This window comes from Pleurodeles waltl, chromosome 8 (assembly GCF_031143425.1).
Source record: "Pleurodeles waltl isolate 20211129_DDA chromosome 8, aPleWal1.hap1.20221129, whole genome shotgun sequence".
In the NCBI taxonomy this organism is placed as follows: domain Eukaryota; kingdom Metazoa; phylum Chordata; class Amphibia; order Caudata; family Salamandridae; genus Pleurodeles; species Pleurodeles waltl.
Window position 1 is genome coordinate 1,528,366,217 of NC_090447.1, and position 23,108 is coordinate 1,528,389,324.

The window sequence follows — 23,108 nt, forward strand, 5'->3', positions numbered from 1 at the left end:
CATCACATCTAAAATGCACCAATGGCTGAAGCTTTCGATTAAGAGGATTTCACAACACATATGCTGCCTATCAAAGGAAATCATTAAAACTGCTATGATGCCCAGCGAGGGGGGAGCCCCCATGCCAGAAATGTCCTCTGAACAGTAGAGGTTACTTCTTTTTGGGTTCAGGATCTAATACAGATACAAACAATAGGGCAACAAAAGCCCTCCCTATAAGGGACATTCTCTCACTGAACATTCGATAAACAGAAGCAAAGTCATCTCTTGAGGTGGCAGGAAGGAGTCCATGTTCTGGATGAAAGAAACTCAAAGCTTTTGAACTTTCTGATCTCCCCCAGCTTTCCTACGAATTTTTTTAGATGTAAATGTACAGAGTTAAAAGCCCCCTCGCGGAGGTCAGGTTACAGGATAAAACTGGCGTTAAGAAACTGGCCTTGAACACAGATTGTGAGAAAAGTGTAGGGATGTTGGCCACTCCTGATCAATACCTCTCTAGATCAGTTTTCAATGTGTAATTATTTTTGGGCATTACCTTTTAGACAAGCATGGCGGCCGATTGCTTCCTGGTAAGAGACTTGCATCCCTAGCATTCTAAATCCATGCACCACAAGGGCTCTCTTACCTCCATAGCATCCAGAGAGAGATTACAAGAAATCTCAAACTTCTTCATGAGGATCTGCTCCTGTATGTGGTAAATGCAAACAAACTTGGAGGCCCCTCCAGCCAGCAGAGACTGCCCATCAGCAGAGTAGCACAGAGTGCTGAAAGACCTGAGAGCAGAAAATGAAAAATGAAAAGGGTACACCACCACTGCAGGAATGCATCAGTTACTGTGGGTGGAATTTAAAGTGTTCCATACTTCTGACCCCAGAGTGAAGTGCTCCCATGCCCCTTGTACCATGCAAATGCAGTCATATGCTGCGGTCGAAATTGGGTTTATTCAACCACAGAGACACCTCTCTCAATGCCTCGAGGATCTGTCCTCAATGATAGAGCCCTCTTCACTGCTTCGATGACCTGTCCATCCCTCCTCCCTCTCTCATGCCTCAATGACCTGTCCATCTAACTGCCCTCACGAGTGGCTTGATGGCTGGTCTACTGGGGTTCCATACGTACTTGCCCTTAGCAGACTGCTTGGCTGTGATTTTGTCCATCTCTTTCCGCCCCATCTGAAGGTCGTGTCTTCCTTCGATAGAGCCCGTCTGCACGGCATTTTGGGGGTCCCAAAAAGTGATCTGCCCGTCCAGTGTGGCGACCGCCAGCTCCTTCCCATCTGGGCGATATGTAACTGTCAGCACTGCAGAGAGATTCAAGAGCATTAATTAATCCCTAAACCTATAGACCTATGGTAACATCTAGATAAGCAGCTGTATCAGAAAACTAGGCTTCACTACACATTTTTTAAATTACTATTTTCAGGAAAGGACTTCTAAAAATATATGGCTGTGTTCCTCTCTTCCTAACTGGGCTGGAATTGTCTTTCCTCTGGATAAATAACTTTTTAGTGGCAGTTCGGACTCATCAAGGCTCTGCATACTTTCTTTATACCACTTACCAGGCCATTAAGAGCCAACCATTCACACCAGTTCTTGCTCCCACCCTCCACCCCGTGTAAGCAGGATGCAAGAGTCATCTTGAATGGGGCCACTGCTCATGCAGTCATACCTCTATTTTGCTGAAAGAGTTTAACATTTTATCTCTTTTTGCTCGGATGAAAAAAAGATGCCAAGTTTCAAGAAATGCTTGCTATGCAGAATATTCAGCAGGTGCCCTCTTTGATCTGCTGCGGTCCCTTTGCTGGAATTCACATGCCTGAGAGGGTCACACATAATGAGGGGAAGATTGTGGCATTCATCAGAGTTATGGAAGGAGACAGATTCCCGCCCCCCTTTATGGTTTACGAGCCTCGTGTAAAGGTCTGACTTGTCTTCATGGGACCTTACCTGCATCTGGTGGGGCAGGAAAATGGAGGTATATACCTTCCTTGCTTATCTACTAAGTTTTAAATTTCACCAATTTTCTACATTTCCATGTTATGGTAGTTCAAAAAGCGGAAACAAACCAGGATGTCCATCTTCCTGAGTCATCCCCTCCACACAATGGGAATAATTTAAAATACAGGTACCATCCCAAAAAGCAACAAAGAAAACACTCACATGAGGAGCAGAAAAGAAATTATGCACAAAACACATAAGGAAAACAAGACAGGTCGAGGCCCCAATACATGGGCACCATGTCCAAATGTTGAAACACAACATGAAAGAGTACTGGCTTTTAAACAATTTTTACTGCTTGTAAAATGAATGGAATTGAACAAGTAGGCATTACATATTTAATTATTGAGCAATTGTATATAGTGTAGGAAGCTGGGCCTTTATGTGGTATGTAAATACTGTCCAAAGGGTCCAGGGGTTCCCAAATGAGTGGACAGGGCTTGCTATGCAATCCCAAAGTGCTATATTTAGGGGTAGTGCTGTCGTGCAGCCTTCGGCTTAACACAGAGGAGTTGAAGACGTCCACAAACACACACAATGGTGAAATGAGACACACAACTCAAAAAGGAGATCCACACCAATTTATAAAAATAGCAAGTGTCTTTATATATGTTTAGGCATCAGAGAAAAATCTTTCAGGTAAGTATGTTTGTAAAAAGGAAATCTTTTCACTTTAAAAAATAGACAGTGCATGTAAGGAAATGCCTCCTTGGCATGGTTGCCCCCTGACTTTTTGCCTTTTCTGATGCTATGTTTACAATTGAAAGTGTGCTGAGGCCTGCTAACCAGGCCCCAGCACCAGTGTTCTTTCCCTAACCTGTACTTTTGTATCCACAATTGGCAGACCCTGGCATCCAGATAAGTCCCTTGTAACTGGTACTTCTAGTACCAAGGGCCCTGATGCCAAGGAAGGTCTCGAAGGGCTGCAGCATGTCTTATGCCACCCTGGAGACCTCTCACTCAGCACAGACACACTGCTTGCCAGCTTGTGTGTGCTAGTGAGAACAAAACGAGTAAGTCGACATGGCACTCCCCTCAGGGTGCCATGCCAGCCTCTCACTGCCTATGCAAGTATAGATCAGTCACCCCTCTAGCAGGCCTTACAGCCCTAAGGCAGGGTGCACTATACCATAGGTGAGGGTACCAGTGCATGAGCATGGTACCCCTACAGTGTCTAAACAAAACCTTAGACATTGTAAGTGCAGGGTAGCCATAAGAGTATATGGTCTGGGAGTTTGTCAAACACGAACTCCACAGCACCATAATGGCTACACTGAAAACTGGGAAGTTTGGTATCAAACTTCTCAGCACAATAAATGCACACTGATGCCAGTGTACATTTTATTGTAAAATACACCACAGAGGGCACCTTAGAGGTGCCCCCTGAAACTTAACCGACTGTCTGTGTAGGCTGACTAGTTCCAGCAGCCTGCCACACTAGAGACATGTTGCTGGCCCCATGGGGAGAGTGCCTTTGTCACTCTGAGGCCAGTAACAAAGCCTGCACTGGGTGGAGATGCTAACACCTCCCCCAGGCAGGAGCTGTAACACCTGGAGGTGAGCCTCAAAGGCTCACCCCTTTGTCACAGCCCAGCAGGGCACTCCAGCTTAGTGGAGTTGCCCGCCCCCTCCGGCCACGGCCCCCACTTTTGGCGGCAAGGCTGGAGGGAACAAAGAAAGCAACAAGGAGGAGTCACTGGCCAGTCAGGACAGCCCCTAAGGTGTCCTGAGCTGAGGGGACTCTAACTTTTAGAAATCCTCCATCTTGCAGATGGAGGATTCCCCCAATAGGGTTAGGATTGTGACCCCCTCCCCTTGGGAGGAGGCACAAAGAGGGTGTACCCACCCTCAGGGCTAGTAGCCATTGGCTACTAACCCCCCCAGACCTAAACACGCCCTTAAATTTAGTATTTAAGGGCTACCCTGAACCCTAGAAAATTAGATTCCTGCAACAACAACAAGAAGGACTGCCTAGCTGAAAACCCCTGCAGAGGAAGACCAGAAGACAACAACTGCCTTGGCTCCAGAAACTCACAGGCCTGTCTCCTGCCTTCCAAAGAACTCTGCTCCAGCGACGCCTTCCAAGGGACCAGCGACCTCGGACTCCTCTGAGGACTGCCCTGCTTCGAAAAAGACAAGAAACTCCCGAGGACAGCGGACCTGCTCCAAAAAGACTGCAACTTTGTTTCAAGGAGCAGCTTTAAAGACCCTGCAATCTCCACGCAAGAAGCGGGAGACTTGCAACACTGCACCCGGCGACCCCGACTCGGCTGGTGGAGAACCAACACCTCAGGGAGGACCCCCGGACTACTCTACGACTGTGAGTACCAAAACCTGTCCCCCCTGAGCCCCCACAGCGCCGCCTGCAGAGGGAATCCCGAGGCTTCCCCTGACCGCGACTCTCTGAAACCTAAGTCCCGACGCCTGGAAAAGACCCTGCACCCGCAGCCCCCAGGACCTGAAGGACCGAACTTTCACTGCAGAAGTGACCCCCAGGAGTCCCTCTCCCTTGCCCAAGTGGAGGTTTCCCCGAGGAAGCCCCCCCTTGCCTGCCTGCAGCGCTGAAGAGATCCCTTGCTCTCTCATTGACTTACATTGCGAACCCAACGCTTGTTCTAACACTGCACCCGGCCGCCCCCGCGCCGCTGAGGGTGAAATTTCTGTGTGGGCTTGTGTCCCCCCCGGTGCCCTACAAAACCCCCCTGGTCTGCCCTCCGAAGACGCGGGTACTTACCTGCTGGCAGACTGGAACCGGGGCACCCCCTTCTCTCCATTGGAGCCTATGCGTTTTGGGCATCACTTTGAACTCTGCACCTGACCGGCCCTGAGCTGCTGGTGTGGTGACTTTGGGGTTGCTCTGAACCCCCAACGGTGGGCTACCTTGGACCAAGAACTGAACCCTGTAAGTGTCTTACTTACCTGGTAAAATTAACAAAAACTTACCTCCCCCAGGAACTGTGAAAATTGCAGTGTCCACTTTTAAAATAGCTATTTGTGAATAACTTGAAAAGTATACATGCAATTGAAATGATTCAAAGTTCCTAATGTACTTACCTGCAATACCTTTCAAACAAGATATTACATGTTAAATTTGAACCTGTGGTTCTTAAAATAAACTAAGAAAAGATATTTTTCTATAACAAAACCTATTGGCTGGATTTGTCTCTGAGTGTGTGTACCTCATTTATTGTCTATGTGTATGTGCAACAAATGCTTAACACTACTCCTTGGATAAGCCTACTGCTCGACCACACTACCACAAAATAGAGCATTAGTATTATCTATTTTTACCACTATTTTACCTCTAAGGGGAACCCTTGGACTCTGTGCATGCTATTCCTTACTTTGAAATAGCACATAGAGAGCCAACTTCCTACAGTGCACTTTCTGAGTTCTGCTATGTTATCCTATGGGAGGAGAAACAAGTTCTGTAAACAGGTAGTACAGCGTCTTAGAAGACCAGTCTCCAGACGTTAAGGCGAGTACACCCTTAGCAGCCTGGGGGCGGCTAGGTGCGGAGTGCAAAACAGCGTTTGGTGCCAAATGCGTTCCAATGGAGATCAACCACTGTGAAAAGAGGCTGCAGACTCTGGCCAGGAGCCCAGTCGGGCTGAACCAACAGCGGGGCTCAGGCCTCATGATGCTCAGGCACAGGTAGGCACCTTTTGTTCTCTTCTCCACTGCTCAGGGGCGACGGCTGCAGAGGTATCCTTAGGTGTGAGGTTTTCTTTACCAGAGTGGTCGCGGTAGAGGGGGTCTGCGTGCAGAGGCTGCAGGCGTCGTCCGGGAGTCACGAGGGGTGAAACCACAATGGACTCCGAAGGGCTGGGGATCCTTGTTGGCACCGGAGGTCCACTTCAACTCAGGGCAGAGATGGCGGGCGCAGTGTCGACTTTAGCTTTTGGTGGTTCCAGAGCTTCAGAGTCTCTTCTTTTGGAGTTTGCTGGAAAACAGGTCAGCTGGTCATGGGAGGTATTAAGTCTTTATTGAAGGCAGGCAGTCCTCCTAGGTTTCTGGAGTCACAGCTGTAGGAAGAGTCGACTTTTGGTGCTGATAAGGTTGGTACCAGGTCAGCCGTTCTGTCCTTGGTCTTCTACTTAGGTCATCAAAATCTGCTTCTCTAGTGACAGGGGCTCCCTAAATACTAAATTTAGCAGAGTTAGGGATATGCAGGGCAGTAGCCAATAGGATACTGACCCTTAGGGTCACTACGCCCCCTTTATGACCATTTCCTGTAGGAAGAGGGCGAAACCCTGTCCCAGAATTCCTAAGTATGCCATCACAAAGATGGCTACTTCTGAAAAATCGGTGCCAAAGGGGACTCTGGGGGTGTTTTTATGCGGTGGCTTCCCCTCATGTGAGGGGAGCCAGATTTGCATTCTTTGAAGCTCGCCAGCACCAGGAGGCTAATCAGCTGTCATCGTGTGTGAGGGGGGTGTTACACCCTCTTCCCACACAGGCCTTTATTCTGGGCCTCCTGAGAGCAAAGGCTCACACCCTAGGAGGTCAGATCAGCGTAATCGGGTGGCAGGCTGGCAGAAACCAGACAGCAAGGACACCAGAGACTGGTAGGTACTCAGGAGACACCCCTATGATTCCCTCTGAGTGCATGTATTGGTAAATCCAACATTGGCATCAATGTGGGTTAACCAATACGAGATGCTTGCTACCAAACATCTCTACCTTCAGTGAAGCCTTCATGTAGCTGGGGAACTTGCTTTCACCAGTGTCCAGTACATGGTTTAAAGTGGATTCTTTACTCACTTGCACCAGCAGTAATGGAACTGACCAGCACAGGGGCACATCTGCTCATGCAGATATGTCCTCGCATGTAATATTAAGCACCCTGCCTTAGGGCTGTCAAGCTGCTCTAGGGGTGTCTTATAAATATTACATGCGGTGGTAAGGGGCATGGCACACAGGGATGTGTGACATGTCATGTTTTCACTTTTGCCTGCACCAAGACATGCACTAGCGATCTGTCATGTGTTTGGCAATGGGTCCCTTAGGGTGCCACAATTCGTGCTGCAGCCCTCAGGGACCTTCTACCAGTGTAGGAAAGTACCATCTTGCCTGGCATGTTACCCCCATATTTCACTGTATATATGTTGTTTTAGTTGAATGTGTCACTGGGACCCTGCCAGCCAGGGCCCCAGTGCTCATAAGTGTGCCCTGTATGCGTTACCTGTGTTATGACTAACTGTCTCACTGAGGCTCTGCTATCCAGAACCTCAGTGGTTATGCTCTCTCATTTCTTTCCAAATTGTCACTAACAGGCTAGTGACCAATTTCACCAATTTACATTGGCATACTGGAACACCCTTATAATTCCCTAGTATATGGTACTGAGGTACCCAGGGTATTGGGGTTCCAGGAGATCCCTATGGGCTGCAGCATTTCTTTTGCCACCCATAGGGAGCTCTGACAATTCTTACACAGGCCTGCCACTGCAGCCTGAGTGAAATAACGTCCACGTTATTTCACAGCCATTTTACACTGCACTTAAGTAACTTATAAGTCACCTATATGTCTAACCTTTACCTGGTAAAGGTTGGGTGCTAAGTTACTTAGTGTGTGGGCACCCTGGCACTAGCCAAGGTGCCCCCACATTGTTCAGGGCAAATTCCCCGGACTTTGTGAGTGCGGGGACACCATTACACGCGTGCACTACACATAGGTCAATACCTATGTGTAGCTTCACAATGGTAACTCCGAATATGGCCATGTAACATGTCTATGATCATGGAATTGCCCCCTCTATGCCATCCTGGCATTGTTGGCACAATCCCATGATCCCACGGGTCTGTAGCACAGACCCGGGTACTGCCAAACTGCCTTTTCAGGGGTTTCACTGCAGCTGCTGCCAACCCCTCAGACAGGTTTCTGCCCTCCTGGGGACCAGCCAGGCTTGGCCCAGGATGGCAGAACAAAGGACTTCCTCCGAGAGAGGGTGTTACACCCTCTCCCTTTGGAAAAAGGTGTGAAGGCAGGGGAGGAGTAGCCTCCCCCAGCCTCTGGAAATGCTTTCATGGGCACAGATGGTGCCCATTTCTGCATAAGCCAGTCTACACCGGTTCAGGGACCCCTCAGCCCTGCTCTGGCGCGAAACTGGACAAAGGAAAGGGGAGTGACCACTCCCCTGACCTGCACCTCCCCTGGGAGGTGCCCAGAGCTCCTCCAGTGTGCTCCAGACCTCTGCCATCTTGGAAACAGAGGTGCTGCTGGCACACTGGACTGCTCTGAGTGGCCAGGGCCAGCAGGTGACGTCAGAGACTCCTTCTGATAGGCTAGCAACACCTGAAGGAGCCTATCTTCTCTCCTAAGTAGCCAAACCCTCTTTTCTGGCTATTTAGGGTCTCTGCTTTGGGGATTTCCTTAGATAACGAATGCAAGAGCTCATCCGAGTTCCTCTGCATCTCTCTCTTCACCTTCTGCCAAGGAATCGACTGCTGACCGCGCTGGAAGCCTGCAAAACTGCAACATAGTAGCAAAGACGACTACTGCAACTCTGTAACGCTGATCCTGCCGCCTTCTCGACTGTTTTCCTGGTGGTGCATGCTGTGGGGGTAGACTGCCTCCTCTCTGCACTAGAAGCTCCGAAGAAATCTCCCGTGGGTCGACGGAATCGTCTCCCTGCAACCGCAGGCACCAAAGAACTGCATCACCGGTCCTCTGGGTCTCCTCTCAGCACGACGAGCGAGGTCCCTTGAATCCAGCAACTCTGTCCAAGTGACTCCCACAGTCCAGTGACTCTTCAGTCCAAGTTTGGTGGAGGTAAGTCCTTGCCTCCCCAAGCCAGACTGCATTGCTGGGAACCGCGTGTTTTGCAGCTACTCCGGCTCCTGTGCACTTTCCGAGGGAATCCTTTGTGCACAGCCAAGCCTGGGTCCACGGCACTCTAACTTGCATTGCACGACATCCTGAGTTGTCCTCCGGCGGCGTAGGACTCCTTTGTGCAACTTCGGGTGGACACCGTTTCACTCCACTTCGTAGTGCCTGTTCCGGCACTTCTGCGGGTGCTGCCTGCTTCTGAGAGGGCTCCTTGTCTTGCTGGGCGCCCCCTCTGTCCCCTGACGCAATTGGCGACATCCTGGTCCCTCCTGGGCAACAGCAGCACCCAAAAACCCCAACCGCGAGCTTTGCAGCTAGCAAGGCTTGTTTACGGTCTTTCCGCAGGAAAACACTTCTGCACGACTCTCCACGGCGTGGGACATCTATCCTCCAAAGGGGAAGTTTCTAGCCCTTGTCGTTCTTGCAAAATCCTCAGCTTCTACTGTCCAGTAGCAGCTTCTTTGCACCCACAGCTGGCATTTCCTGGGCATCTGCACACTCTCGACTTGATCGTGACTTTTGGACTTGGTCCCCTTGTTCCACAGGTACCTTCGTCTGGAAATCCATCGTTGTTGCATTGCTGGTTTTGGTCTTTCCTGCAGAATTCCCCTATCACGACTTCTGTGCTCTTTGGGAAACTTTAGTGCACTTTGCACTCACTTTTCAGGGTCTTGGGGTGGGCTATTTTTCTAACACTCACTGTTTTCTTACAGTCCCAGCGACCCTCTACAAGGTCACATAGGTTTGGGGTCCATTCGTGGTTCGCATTCCACTTTTGGAGTATATGGTTTGTGTTGCCCCTATCCCTATGTGTCCCCATTGCATCCTATTGTAACTATACATTGTCTGCACTGTTTTCTAATACTATACTGCATATTTTTGGTATTGTATACATATATCTTGTGTATATTTGCTATCCTCATATTGAGGGTACTCACTGAGATACTTTGGCATATTGTCATAAAAAGAAAGTACCTTTATTTTTAGTATATCTGTGTATTGTGTTTTCTTATGATATTGTGCATATGACACTAGTGGTACTGTAGGAGCTTCACTCGTCTCCTAGTTCAGCCTAAGCTGCTCTGCTAAGCTACCATTATCTATCAGCCTAAGCTGCTAGACACCCTATACACTAATAAGGGATACCTGGGCCTGGTGCAAGGTGTAAGTACCCCTTGGTACTCACTACAAGCCCGTCCAGCCTCCTACACCCAGGCCCTGGGTACAGGGGTGCCATTTACTAGGGACTTACAGAGGGTGTTAAAGGATTTGCAAATTGGAGAGTTTGGGAGGAAAGAACGCTGGCACTGGGGACCTGGTTGGCAGGGACCCAGTGCACTTTAGTCAAAGTTGCATTAAATACCTGACAAAAGGTCAAAAGGTGTGTAGGAAGTTGGCTCGGTATGTGCTATTTCAAAGTAAGGAATAGCATGCACAGAGTCCAAGGGTTCCCCTTAGAGGTAAGATAGTGGCAAAAAGAGATAATACTAATGCTCTATTTTGTGGTAGTGTGGTCGAGCAGTAGGCTTATCCAAGGAGTAGTGTTAAGCATTTGTTGTACATACACATAGACAATAAATGAGGTACACACACTCAGAGACAAATCCAGCCAATAGGTTTTTATATAGAAAAATATCTTTTCTTAGTTTATTTTAAGAACCACAGGTTCAAATTCTACATGTAATATCTCATTCGAAAGGTATTGCAGGTAAGTACTTTAGGAACTTCAAATCATCAAAATTGCATGTATACTTTTCAAGTTATTCACAAATAGCTGTTTTAAAAGTGGACACTTAGTGCAATTTTCACAGTTCCTAGGGGAGGTAAGTATTTGTTAGGTTAACCAGGTAAGTAAGACACTTACAGGGCTTAGTTCTTGGTCCAAGGTAGCCCACCGTTGGGGGTTCAGAGCAACCCCAAAGTCACCACACCAGCAGCTCAGGGCCGGTCAGGTGCAGAGTTCAAAGTGGTGCCCAAAACACATAGGCTAGAATGGAGAGAAGGGGGTGCCCCGGTTCCGGTCTGCTTGCAGGTAAGAACCCGCGTCTTCGGAGGGCAGACCAGGGGGGTTTTGTAGGGCACCGGGGGGGACACAAGTCCACACAGAAATTTCACCCTCAGCAGCGCGGGGGCGGCCGGGTGCAGTGTAGAAACAAGCGTCGGGTTTTCAATGTTAGTCTATGAGAGATCTCGGGATCTCTTCAGCGCTGCAGGCAGGCAAGGGGGGGATTCCTCGGGGAAACCTCCACTTGGGCAAGGGAGAGGGACTCCTGGGGGTCACTTCTCCAGTGAAAGTCCGGTCCTTCAGGTCCTGGGGGCTGCGGGTGCAGGGTCTCTCCCAGGCGTCGGGACTTTAGGTTCAAAGAGTCGCGGTCAGGGGAAGCCTCGGGATTCCCTCTGCAGGCGGCGCTGTGGGGGCTCAGGGGGGACAGGTTTTGGTACTCACAGTATCAGAGTAGTCCTGGGGTCCCTCCTGAGGTGTTGGATCGCCACCAGCCGAGTCGGGGTCGCCGGGTGCAGTGTTGCAAGTCTCACGCTTCTTGCGGGGAGCTTGCAGGGTTCTTTAAAGCTGCTGGAAACAAAGTTGCAGCTTTTCTTGGAGCAGGTCCGCTGTCCTCGGGAGTTTCTTGTCTTTTCGAAGCAGGGGCAGTCCTCAGAGGATGTCGAGGTCGCTGGTCCCTTTGGAAGGCGTCGCTGGAGCAGGATCTTTGGAAGGCAGGAGACACGCCGGTGAGTTTCTGGAGCCAAGGCAGTTGTCGTCTTCTGGTCTTCCGCTGCAGGGGTTTTCAGCTGGGCAGTCCTTCTTCTTGTAGTTGCAGGAATCTAATTTTCTAGGGTTCAGGGTAGCCCTTAAATACTAAATTTAAGGGCGTGTTTAGGTCTGGGGGGTTAGTAGCCAATGGCTACTAGCCCTGAGGGTGGGTACACCCTCTTTGTGCCTCCTCCCAAGGGGAGGGGGTCACAATCCTAACCCTATTGGGGGAATCCTCCATCTGCAAGATGGAGGATTTCTAAAAGTTAGAGTCACTTCAGCTCAGGACACCTTAGGGGCTGTCCTGACTGGCCAGTGACTCCTCCTTGTTTTTCTCATTATTTTCTCCGGCCTTGCCGCCAAAAGTGGGGCCTGGCCGGAGGGGGCGGGCAACTCCACTAGCTGGAGTGTCCTGCTGGGTTGGCACAAAGGAGGTGAGCCTTTGAGGCTCACCGCCAGGTGTGACAATTCCTGCCTGGGGGAGGTGTTAGCATCTCCACCCAGTGCAGGCTTTGTTACTGGCCTCAGAGTGACAAAGGCACTCTCCCCATGGGGCCAGCAACATGTCTCGGTTTGTGGCAGGCTGCTAAAACCAGTCAGCCTACACAGATAGTCGGTTAAGTTTCCGGGGGCACCTCTAAGGTGCCCTCTGTGGTGTATTTTACAATAAAATGTACACTGGCATCAGTGTGCATTTATTGTGCTGAGAAGTTTGATACCAAACTTCCCAGTTTTCAGTGTAGCCATTATGGTGCTGTGGAGTTCGTGTTTGACAAACTCCCAGACCATATACTCTTATGGCTACCCTGCACTTACAATGTCTAAGGTTTTGTTTAGACACTGTAGGGGTACCATGCTCATGCACTGGTACCCTCACCTATGGTATAGTGCACCCTGCCTTAGGGCTGTACGGCCTGCTAGAGGGGTGTCTTACCTATACTGCATAGGCAGTGAGAGGCTGGCATGGCACCCTGAGGGGAGTGCCATGTCGACTTACTCATTTTGTTCTCACTAGCACACACAGGCTTGTAAGCAGTGTGTCTGTGCTGAGTGAGGGGTCTCTAGGGTGGCATAAGACATGCTGCAGCCCTTAGAGACCTTTCTTGGCATCAGGGCCCTTGGTACTAGAAGTACCAGTTACAAGGGACTTATCTGAATGCCAGGGTGTGCCAATTGTGGATACAATGGTACATTTTAGGTGAAGGAACACTGGTGCTGGGGCCTGGTTAGCAGGGTCCCAGCACACTTCTCAGTCAAGTCAGCATCAGTATCAGGCAAAAAGTGGGGGGTAACTGCAACAGGGAGCCATTTCTTTACACAAGCCCCCCCCAGCCCACAGGCCAGGAGACTCAGCCCAAGCTGGGAGAGTCTTCCTAGTCTGTCAGGCGAGGGAGAGTAGGAGAAATAGGCTGGTTAGTTGCAGGGCCTACTCTGCCTTACATCCTTCTGTTCAGGTCATTCCCTTTGGGGAACTGACCCACTTCCACAGTGATAGGACCTAGTCTGAATTGCCTCTTGTCTGCCTCTTCAATGTCTCCACCCATTCTTTTTATTTTGGGTTTAGAGGTATCCACCTCTGCTAATCTTATCTTAGCCAGGGTCATCCCTAGCTTACCCAAAGAGGTTACCCAGAGCTGGAGTAACCCCACCATGACCAACAGGGTCAGGGGGCCTAACTTGCTATTTGGCATGGGGTCTGACCACCATGCCAAGGATAGTGCAGCCATAAAGGCTAACACCCAGCAGAGGCCACTGACAGCTGTCAGTGCCCAGAACCACACCTTTAGCTCTTCACCTAAAAGGGAAGGGGCTAAGTTACAGGCCTCTTTGGGTTCAGGTTGCCTGTCTGCTGTATTAGAGTGGGGGGTTACCACATCTTGTAGTAAACACCCTTCTTCCACTCTTTCTTCTGTTAGCTGAGGAGCCACCCACTCAGGTTTAACAGTTGCCTGACTAGCCAGGACTTCTTGTGGGTCAGGTTGGACTTTATCAGGGCCATTTTTGGAGTTCTCCCCTACTGGAGCAGAATCTCCTTGGCTTGCTGTAACCTTGGCTAAAGGTTGTCCACCCTTCCTACTCTGTTTTCTTTTCTTCTTCTTCTGGGGCCTGCTTGCATTTACTGCAGAGGCAGGACTTCCAGAATCCTTGGGAGAGGACTGGCACTGGACCAGTTCCTCTCTTGGGCTCTGACTAACCTCTGGGTAGTCATTTCCAAGGAGACAATCAAGGGGGAGGTCTGTACTGACTACTACCCTTCTCCAGCTAAGAGTGCCACCCACTTCTATGGGTACTAAAGCCACAGGCCTCTTAGTGACCCTGTCTAGGCTAACTCTTACCCTGGCAGTCTCACCTGGGATGTACTGGGTTGAGAGCACCAGCCTGTCATGCACAATAGTGTGACTGGCACAAGTGTCTCTCAGGGCAGTGGTTGGGATTCCATTCACCAGTAGGTGGTGGAAGTGTCTACTTCCCTCTGGAATCTCCAACTCACCTGTTGGGCCCTGTTTCCAGTTGAAGGCTATGAAGACCTCCTCATCTGAGGAGTCATCTCCCATGGCTACACTGGTTACCCCTGGAATTTTGTTCTGGGGTTTGTTTTTGGGACAAGAAGTGTCCTTGGTGTGGTGCCCAGACTGTTTACAGTTGTGGCACCATGCCTTAGTGGCATCCCAGTTCTTACCCTGGTACCCACCTTTGTTTTGGGTTGTGTCTTGGGGCCCACCCACCTGTTCTGGTTTTTGGGGGCCTACAGAGGACTCTTTTTCTTTGTTTCTAGTGTCACCCACTTTCTCCTGGGGAGTTTTTGTAACCCCTTTCTTTTGGTCACCCCCAGTGGAAGTTTTGGTTACCCTAGTCTTGACCCAGTGGTCTGCCTTCTTTCCCAATTCTTGGGGAGAAATTGGACCTAGGTCTACCAGATACTGATGCAACTTTTCATTGAAGCAGTTACTTAAAATGTGTTCTTTCATAAACAATTTATAAAGCCCAACATAGTCACACACTTCATTTCCAGTTAACCAACCATCTAGTGTTTTTACTGAGTAGTCTACAAAATCAACCCAGGTCTGGCTCGAGGATTTTTGAGCCCCCCTGAATCTAATTCTATACTCCTCAGTGGAGAATCCAAAGCCCTCAATCAGGGTACCCTTCATGAGGTCATAAGATTCTGCATCTTTTCCAGAGAGTGTGAGGAGTCTATCCCTACACTTTCCAGTGAACATTTCCCAAAGGAGAGCACCCCAGTGAGATCTGTTTACTTTTCTGGTTACACAAGCCCTCTCAAAAGCTGTGAACCATTTGGTGATGTCATCACCATCTTCATATTTTGTTACAATCCCTTTGGGGATTTTTAGGATATCAGGAGAATCTCTGACCCTATTTAAGTTGCTGCCACCATCGATGGGACCTAGGCCCATCTCTTTTCTTTCCCTTTCTATGGCTAGGAGCTGCTTTTCCAAAGCCAATCTTTTGACCATCCTGGCTAACAGGGGGTCATCTTCACTGGAGTTATCCTCAGTGATTTCAGAGGTGTTGGTCTCTCCTGTGAGGGAACCAGCATCTCTGACTATTATTTTTGGAGTCAGGGTTTGAGGGACCCTGTTCTCCCTAGATAGGACTGGTAGGGGGGAATTTTCCTCCAAGTCACTATCCTCTTCCTCTGAGTTGCCACCCTCAGAGGGGTTGGCCTTTTCAAACTCTGCCAAAAGCTCCTGGAGCTGTATTTTGGTAGGTTTGGGGCCCATTGTTATTTTCTTTATTTTACAGAGTGACCTTAGCTCCCTCATCTTAAGATGGAGGTAAGGTGTGGTGTCGAATTCCACCACAGTCACATCTGTGCTAGACATTTTGCTTCTAAAAGTTGGAATACTTTTTAAGAATTTACAACTAGTTCTAGGTTCTAATTCAAACTTTTACAAACTTTTAAACTCTAAAAGAAATGCTAAACAGGATCTAACACAAGGCCCTAGCAGGTCTTTTAAGAATTTAGAAAACTTTTCAAATTGCAAAAATCAATTTCTAATGACAATTTTGGAATTTGTCGTGTGATCAGGTATTGGCTGAGTAGTCCAGCAAATGCAAAGTCTTGTACCCCACCGCTGATCCACCAATGTAGGAAGTTGGCTCGGTATGTGCTATTTCAAAGTAAGGAATAGCATGCACAGAGTCCAAGGGTTCCCCTTAGAGGTAAGATAGTGGCAAAAAGAGATAATACTAATGCTCTATTTTGTGGTAGTGTGGTCGAGCAGTAGGCTTATCCAAGGAGTAGTGTTAAGCATTTGTTGTACATACACATAGACAATAAATGAGGTACACACACTCAGAGACAAATCCAGCCAATAGGTTTTTATATAGAAAAATATCTTTTCTTAGTTTATTTTAAGAACCACAGGTTCAAATTCTACATGTAATATCTCATTCGAAAGGTATTGCAGGTAAGTACTTTAGGAACTTCAAATCATCAAAATTGCATGTATACTTTTCAAGTTATTCACAAATAGCGGTTTTAAAAGTGGACACTTAGTGCAATTTTCACAGTTCCTAGGGGAGGTAAGTATTTGTTAGGTTAACCAGGTAAGTAAGACACTTACAGGGCTTAGTTCTTGGTCCAAGGTAGCCCACCGTTGGGGGTTCAGAGCAACCCCAAAGTCACCACACCAGCAGCTCAGGGCCGGTCAGGTGCAGAGTTCAAAGTGGTGCCCAAAACACATAGGCTAGAATGGAGAGAAGGGGGTGCCCCGGTTCCGGTCTGCTTGCAGGTAAGTACCCGCGTCTTCGGAGGGCAGACCAGGGGGGTTTTGTAGGGCACCGGGGGGGACACAAGTCCACACAGAAATTTCACCCTCAGCAGCGCGGGGGCGGCCGGGTGCAGTGTAGAAACAAGCGTCGGGTTTTCAATGTTAGTCTATGAGAGATCTCGGGATCTCTTCAGCGCTGCAGGCAGGCAAGGGGGGGATTCCTCGGGGAAACCTCCACTTGGGCAAGGGAGAGGGACTCCTGGGGGTCACTTCTCCAGTGAAAGTCCGGTCCTTCAGGACCTGGGGGCTGCGGGTGCAGGGTCTCTCCCAGGCGTCGGGACTTTAGGTTCAAAGAGTCGCGGTCAGGGGAAGCCTCGGGATTCCCTCTGCAGGCGGCGCTGTGGGGGCTCAGGGGGGACAGGTTTTGGTACTCACAGTATCAGAGTAGTCCTGGGGTCCCTCCTGAGGTGTTGGATCGCCATCAGCCGAGTCGGGGTCGCCGGGTGCAGTGTTGCAAGTCTCACGCTTCTTGCGGGGAGCTTGCAGGGTTCTTTAAAGCTGCTGGAAACAAAGTTGCAGCTTTTCTTGGAGCAGGTCCGCTGTCCTCGGGAGTTTCTTGTCTTTTCGAAGCAGGGGCAGTCCTCAGAGGATGTCGAGGTCGCTGGTCCCTTTGGAAGGCGTCGCTGGAGCAGGATCTTTGGAAGGCAGGAGACAGGCCGGCGAGTTTCTGGAGCCAAGGCAGTTGTCGTCTTCTGGTCTTCCGCTGCAGGGGTTTTCAGCTGGGCAGTCCTTCTTCTTGTAGTTGCAGGAATCTAATTTTCTAGGGTTCAGGGTAGCCCTTAAATACTAAATTTAAGGGCGTGTTTAGGTCTGGGGGGTTAGTAGCCAATGGCTACTAGCCCTGAGGGTGGGTACACCCTCTTTGTGCCTCCTCCCAAGGGGAGGGGGTCACAATCTTAACCCTATTGGGGGAATCCTCCATCTGCAAGATGGAGGATTTCTAAAAGTTAGAGTCACTTCAGCTCAGGACACCTTAGGGGCTGTCCTGACTGGCCAGTGACTCCTCCTTGTTTTTCTCATTATTTTCTCCGGCCTTGCCGCCAAAAGTGGGGCCTGGCCGGAGGGGGCGGGCAACTCCACTAGCTGGAGTGTCCTGCTGGGTTGGCACAAAGGAGGTGAGCCTTTGAGGCTCACCGCCAGGTGTGACAATTCCTGCCTGGGGGAGGTGTTAGCATCTCCACCCAGTGCAGGCTTTGTTACTGGCCTCAGAGTGACAAAGGCACTCTCCCCATGGGGCCAGCAACATGTCTCGGTTTGTGGCAGGCTGCTAAAACCAGTCAGCCTACACAGATAGTCGGTTAAGTTTCCGGGGGCACCTCTAAGGTGCCCTCTGTGGTGTATTTTACAATAAAATGTACACTGGCATCAGTGTGCATTTATTGTGCTGAGAAGTTTGATACCAAACTTCCCAGTTTTCAGTGTAGCCATTATGGTGCTGTGGAGTTCGTGTTTGACAAACTCCCAGACCATATACTCTTATGGCTACCCTGCACTTACAATGTCTAAGGTTTTGTTTAGACACTGTAGGGGTACCATGCTCATGCACTGGTACCCTCACCTATGGTATAGTGCACCCTGCCTTAGGGCTGTACGGCCTGCTAGAGGGGTGTCTTACCTATACTGCATAGGCAGTGAGAGGCTGGCATGGCACCCTGAGGGGAGTGCCATGTCGACTTACTCATTTTGTTCTCACTAGCACACACAGGCTTGTAAGCAGTGTGTCTGTGCTGAGTGAGGGGTCTCTAGGGTGGCATAAGACATGCTGCAGCCCTTAGAGACCTTTCTTGGCATCAGGGCCCTTGGTACTAGAAGTACCAGTTACAAGGGACTTATCTGGATGCCAGGGTGTGCCAATTGTGGATACAATGGTACATTTTAGGTGAAGGAACACTGGTGCTGGGGCCTGGTTAGCAGGGTCCCAGCACACTTCTCAGTCAAGTCAGCATCAGTATCAGGCAAAAAGTGGGGGGTAACTGCAACAGGGAGCCATTTCTTTACAAGGTGTTTTTGGTTGTGGGCTGGGGGAGTGCAGCAATATACACACATACTATCTTCAGATGTGCAGGATACAATAAACTATTATCATTGGTGAGTGTAGGGAGTAATCATGACGCACAAGAGAGGTCTGTGTCCTCTCAGACAGAAACCTGGTGGTTTCTCCTGGCAGAACATGGGCCTCCAAATGCTGAACCAATTGGGATGTGCCTTCCATCTAAATTAAGTAAGGTGACCCCCACAACAGAACGAAAGCTGTCAGGGTACAAGGGAGTGGGAGGGGGTGTTCCATGCTCATTGAGGGCACTGTAAAAAGACATTGGGGGTCATTCTGACCCTGGCGGGCCGGGGACCGGGGATGCACCGCCAACAGGCTGGCGGTGCATCCAGGCCAATTCTGACCGTGGCGGTAAAGCTGCGGTCAGAAAAGGGAAACCGGCGGTTTCCCGCCGGTTTTCCCCTGGCCTGAGGAATCCTCCATGGTGGCTCTGCAGGCAGCGCCGCCATGGGGATTCCGACCCCCTTCCCGCCAGCCTGGTTCTGGCAGTTTTGACCGCCAGAACCTTGCTGGCGGGAACGGGTGTCGTGGGGCCCCCTAACAGGGCCCCACAAAGATTTTCAGTGTCTGCATAGCACACAATGAAAATCGCGACGGGTGCAACTGCACCCGTCGCACCCTTTCCACTCCGCCGGCTCCATTCGGAGCCGGCATCCTCGTGGAAGGGGGTTTCCCTCTGGGCGGGCGGCCTTCTGGCGGTCTCCCGCCAGCCCAGCGGGAAACTCAGAATGACCGCCGCGGTCTTTTGACCGCGGTACGGTCTTCTGGTGGTTTCCGCCAGGCCGGCGGCATCCGCCGCCGGCGGGGGTCAGAATGACCCCCATTGTCTGCAAAGGAACTTTTCAGGAAGGTCTCCAGCATGACACACAAAACATACAGACATGGCCTTCAAAGCTTGAACAGTACTCGAGATGAGGGCACCGGATCTGGGAACAACACTCTAGATAAGACATTAACAGTAAGACACTATTCCAGAGGAAGCCTCCACAACATCACACAAAACTACCATATTTCTCTGGAACTGTGAATGATACCCAGATGAGGTTCGCAGATATGTGGCTCCAAGGCTGGGTGCAATAACAGAAATACTGCAGACCATACCTTCAGAACTGGGAACTAATCTTCAGGTGAGATTTATAAACTGCACAATATTCCAGATCAGGCCTCTTGAACGGTACACAAAATGCTCCTACGTGGTGTCGAACAGGGCACAGTGTTCAAGAAAAGGCCTCCAGGAATGACCGCAATAAGGCAGAAGAGGCATATTCCGGAATAGGTTCCACAAAAGCATGCAAAACCAGAAGATGGCTCCAGAAGTGTGTGCAACACTCCAGGGGAGACCTTTGGAACTCCTATGGCCTCCAGAAATGGGCACGACTGACAGGACAAGAGCGCCAGCGACACAAAACAATCCATATAAAGTATCAACTATCATAACAACACTATTAACAATACTACAGAGGAGGTCTCTGGGAATTAAATGAACACAATACTCTGGGGAAACCGCCCAGAACTGGACATGATATGAGGTCTCCGGCCGAGCACTAATCTACAGGTGAGGTCTCAAGAACGCCTTCTAGAGTACACACAAAGTACTATAGTTGGACACAACATCACAGATGAGGCCTCACTAGTGATGTGTACAGTGTAGATGTCTTTCTGCACACACAGGACTCTCTCTGCAGGCCTGAAGTCATCCCCTTTGTTTAGGTACTAGGACATCAGATGGTAACCCAAGGATCCAGCTGCCTGGGATTCTCAAGCCCTCACCCGATGCTGCGGTTCACGGTGCTCTGCACTTGGCTTCGCTGATCTCAAGATTAGCAACATCAGTTTATTTAGTAAACAAGGTCTCACCACAGGAGGGAGAAACATTCAGGAAGAAGAAGCAAGGTGATAAGAGTGTGTCCATCCTTACCGTCAGAGTTCAGCGAAAGTGTCTCTTTGGTCTTCCAGCTGTCTGACATATCCCAGAGTCGAACTGTCTTATCCCAGGAAGCTGTGGCCAGCATGGTCTGTACAGGACTAAAGCTTATGCTGCTGATGGGGGCTTCATGTCCAACCAACACCTGTGAGAGAAGGAGCGAGACTGTTGGGAGCTCCTAGAACCATGATGACACTGGTGAGCAAAAGCAGACGAACGTTAAAGAAAGAGCAGACGTGCAGCCAGACCAGGGAGAATAGGACGCTTAAGTGTAAATCTTACTTCTCCGACATGGGAGTCTTCACTGAACTGTTAAACTCTGGATATCTTATCCCACATGCACCGTTTCAGATCACTTAAAAAAAAGAATTACTTTATTTTTAGTTTTAAAAAAATCACATACCCAGATATTATCTCAAACTGGAAAAAATGAGCTTATCCAGTCCTTGGCAGTTTCAGCCTACATGAAAATGTCAATAAAAACAAATAAGAGGATCCACTAGGCAGTGTCCTCCATGAGCTGAAAGAGCAGACGCCTTTTAGGGAGTCTGCAGCTCAGCTCTTTATAAAGCAAAGCAATGGCGTTGAAGCTTAGGGTTACATATGAACATACGTATGGTTGGACCTGCCAAGGAAAATGGCGTGTTGTTTAGGAATTTAATGAAAATACTGAGAGCTGGAATTACAAGTAGGAAACTTTTATATTTCCATCAAGATATTTACTGATAGACACAAACTTGACAGAGGAACAATTTAATTGGTCCGAAGGCAAAAAGTGGAAGAAATGTAATAAATGATAAAGGAATGGTAAAGAAAGGGGGAACTTCGCCAAAGAGGTTATAAGCACTGGCCTCACCCACCTGTGCGTCCTTGCTGCATTAAGACACAAGCGCCAGGTAGACATATGGATTGACCTCTCAGTGACCGCCATGGATGTTTCATGACTAGTGCTATTTCATACCACATCTACTATATATTTTGAGTGAGCTGTTCGTCTCACAGCACATGGTTTGTTTAAGTTTCTGATGCCAGATCATGCATCGGTGAGCACAAAAAGAGCAGAGTCTGATAAACTAAAGACTATGTGCACACAAAATTATTACTTGGAGGTTCTACAACGTCCGGCCTGGGAAATGTGAACATTCTTTAATCGACAATTCTTGCATGCACAGGAAACTATGAACCGTGTGCCTTTCACTCTAACTGGTTTTGCAGGCAAATACAGGGAGTGCAGAATTATTAGGCAAGTTGTATTTTTGAGGATTAATTTTATTATTGAACAACAACCATGTTCTCAATGAACCCAAAAAACTCATTAATATCAAAGCTGAATATTTTTGGAAGTAGTTTTTAGTTTTTTTTTAGTTTTAGCTATTGTAGGAAGTTCCAGGTGGACCAGGTGATCCTGCCAGGTGGAGCTAAAGACAGCAATATCATCAAGATAAGCTGTGCTAAAGGCCTCCAAACCAGCAAGGACTTGATTCACCAACCTTTGGAAGGTGGCAGGGGCATTCTTTAAACCAAAGGGCATAACAGTAAACTGATAATGCCCATCAGGTGTGGAGAATGCTGTTTTCTCTTTTGCTCCAGGTGCCATTTTTATTTGCCAGTACCCTGCTGTCAAGTCAAAGGTACTTAAGAATTTGGCAGCACCTAATTTATCTATGAGCTCATCAGCTCTAGGAATTGGATGAGCATCTGTCTTGGTGACAGAGTTGAGCCCTCTGTAGTCCACACAAAACCTCATCTCTTTCTTTCCATCTTTGGTGTGAGGTTTGGGGACTAAGACCACTGGGCTAGCCCAGGGGCTGTCAGAGCGCTCAATTACTCCCAATTCCAGCATCTTGTGGACTTCCACCTTGATGCTTTCCTTAACATGGTCAGACTGTCTAAAGATTTTGTTTTTGACAGGCATGCTGTCTCCTGTGTCCACATCATGGGTACACAGGTGTGTCTGACCAGGGGTTAAGGAGAAGAGTTCAGGAAACTGTTGTAGGACTCTCCTACAATCAGCTTGCTGTTGGCCAGAGAGGGTGTCTGAGTAGATCACTCCATCTACTGAGCCATCTTTTGGGTCTGATGATAGAAGATCAGGGAGAGGTTCACTCTCTGCCTCCTGATCCTCATCTGTTACCATCAACAGATTCACATCAGCCCTGTCATGGAAGAGCTTAAGGCGGTTCACATGGATCACCCTCTTGGGGCTCCTGCTTGTGCCCAGGTCCACCAGGTAGGTGACCTGACTCTTCCTTTCAAGTACTGGGTAAGGGCCACTCCATTTGTCCTGGAGTGCCCTGGGAGCCACAGGCTCCAGAACCCAGACTTTCTGCCCTGGTTGGAACTCAACCATTGCAGCCTTTTGGTCATACCAAAACTTCTGGAGCTGTTGGCTGGCCTCAAGGTTTTTGGTTGCCTTTTCCATGTACTCTGCCATTCTAGAGCGAAGGCCAAGTACATAGTCCACTATGTCTTGTTTAGGCTCATGAAGAGGTCTCTCCCAGCCTTCTTTAACAAGAGTAAGTGGTCCCCTTACAGGGTGACCAAACAGAAGTTCAAAGGGTGAGAATCCTACTCCCTTCTGTGGCACCTCTCTGTAAGCAAAAAGCAGACATGGCAAGAGGACATCCCATCTCCTTTTGAGTTTTTCTGGGAGCCCCATGATCATGCCTTTTAATGTCTTGTTGAATCTCTCAACTAAGCCATTAGTTTGTGGATGGTATGGTGTAGTGAATTTGTAAGTCACTCCACACTCATT

General features: G+C 49.1%; 1 protein-coding gene across 1 annotated transcript in view; it reads right to left on the reverse strand.

Moving 5' to 3' along the window:
* The window catches only part of PWP2 (PWP2 small subunit processome component), a 160,376-nt gene that overhangs the window by 71,308 nt on the left and 65,960 nt on the right, over window positions 1-23,108 (reverse strand). The window contains 3 exon segments of the mRNA XM_069202935.1: window positions 626-773; window positions 1,120-1,300; window positions 20,348-20,498. Coding sequence (XP_069059036.1) covers window positions 626-773; window positions 1,120-1,300; window positions 20,348-20,498 — 480 coding nt within the window.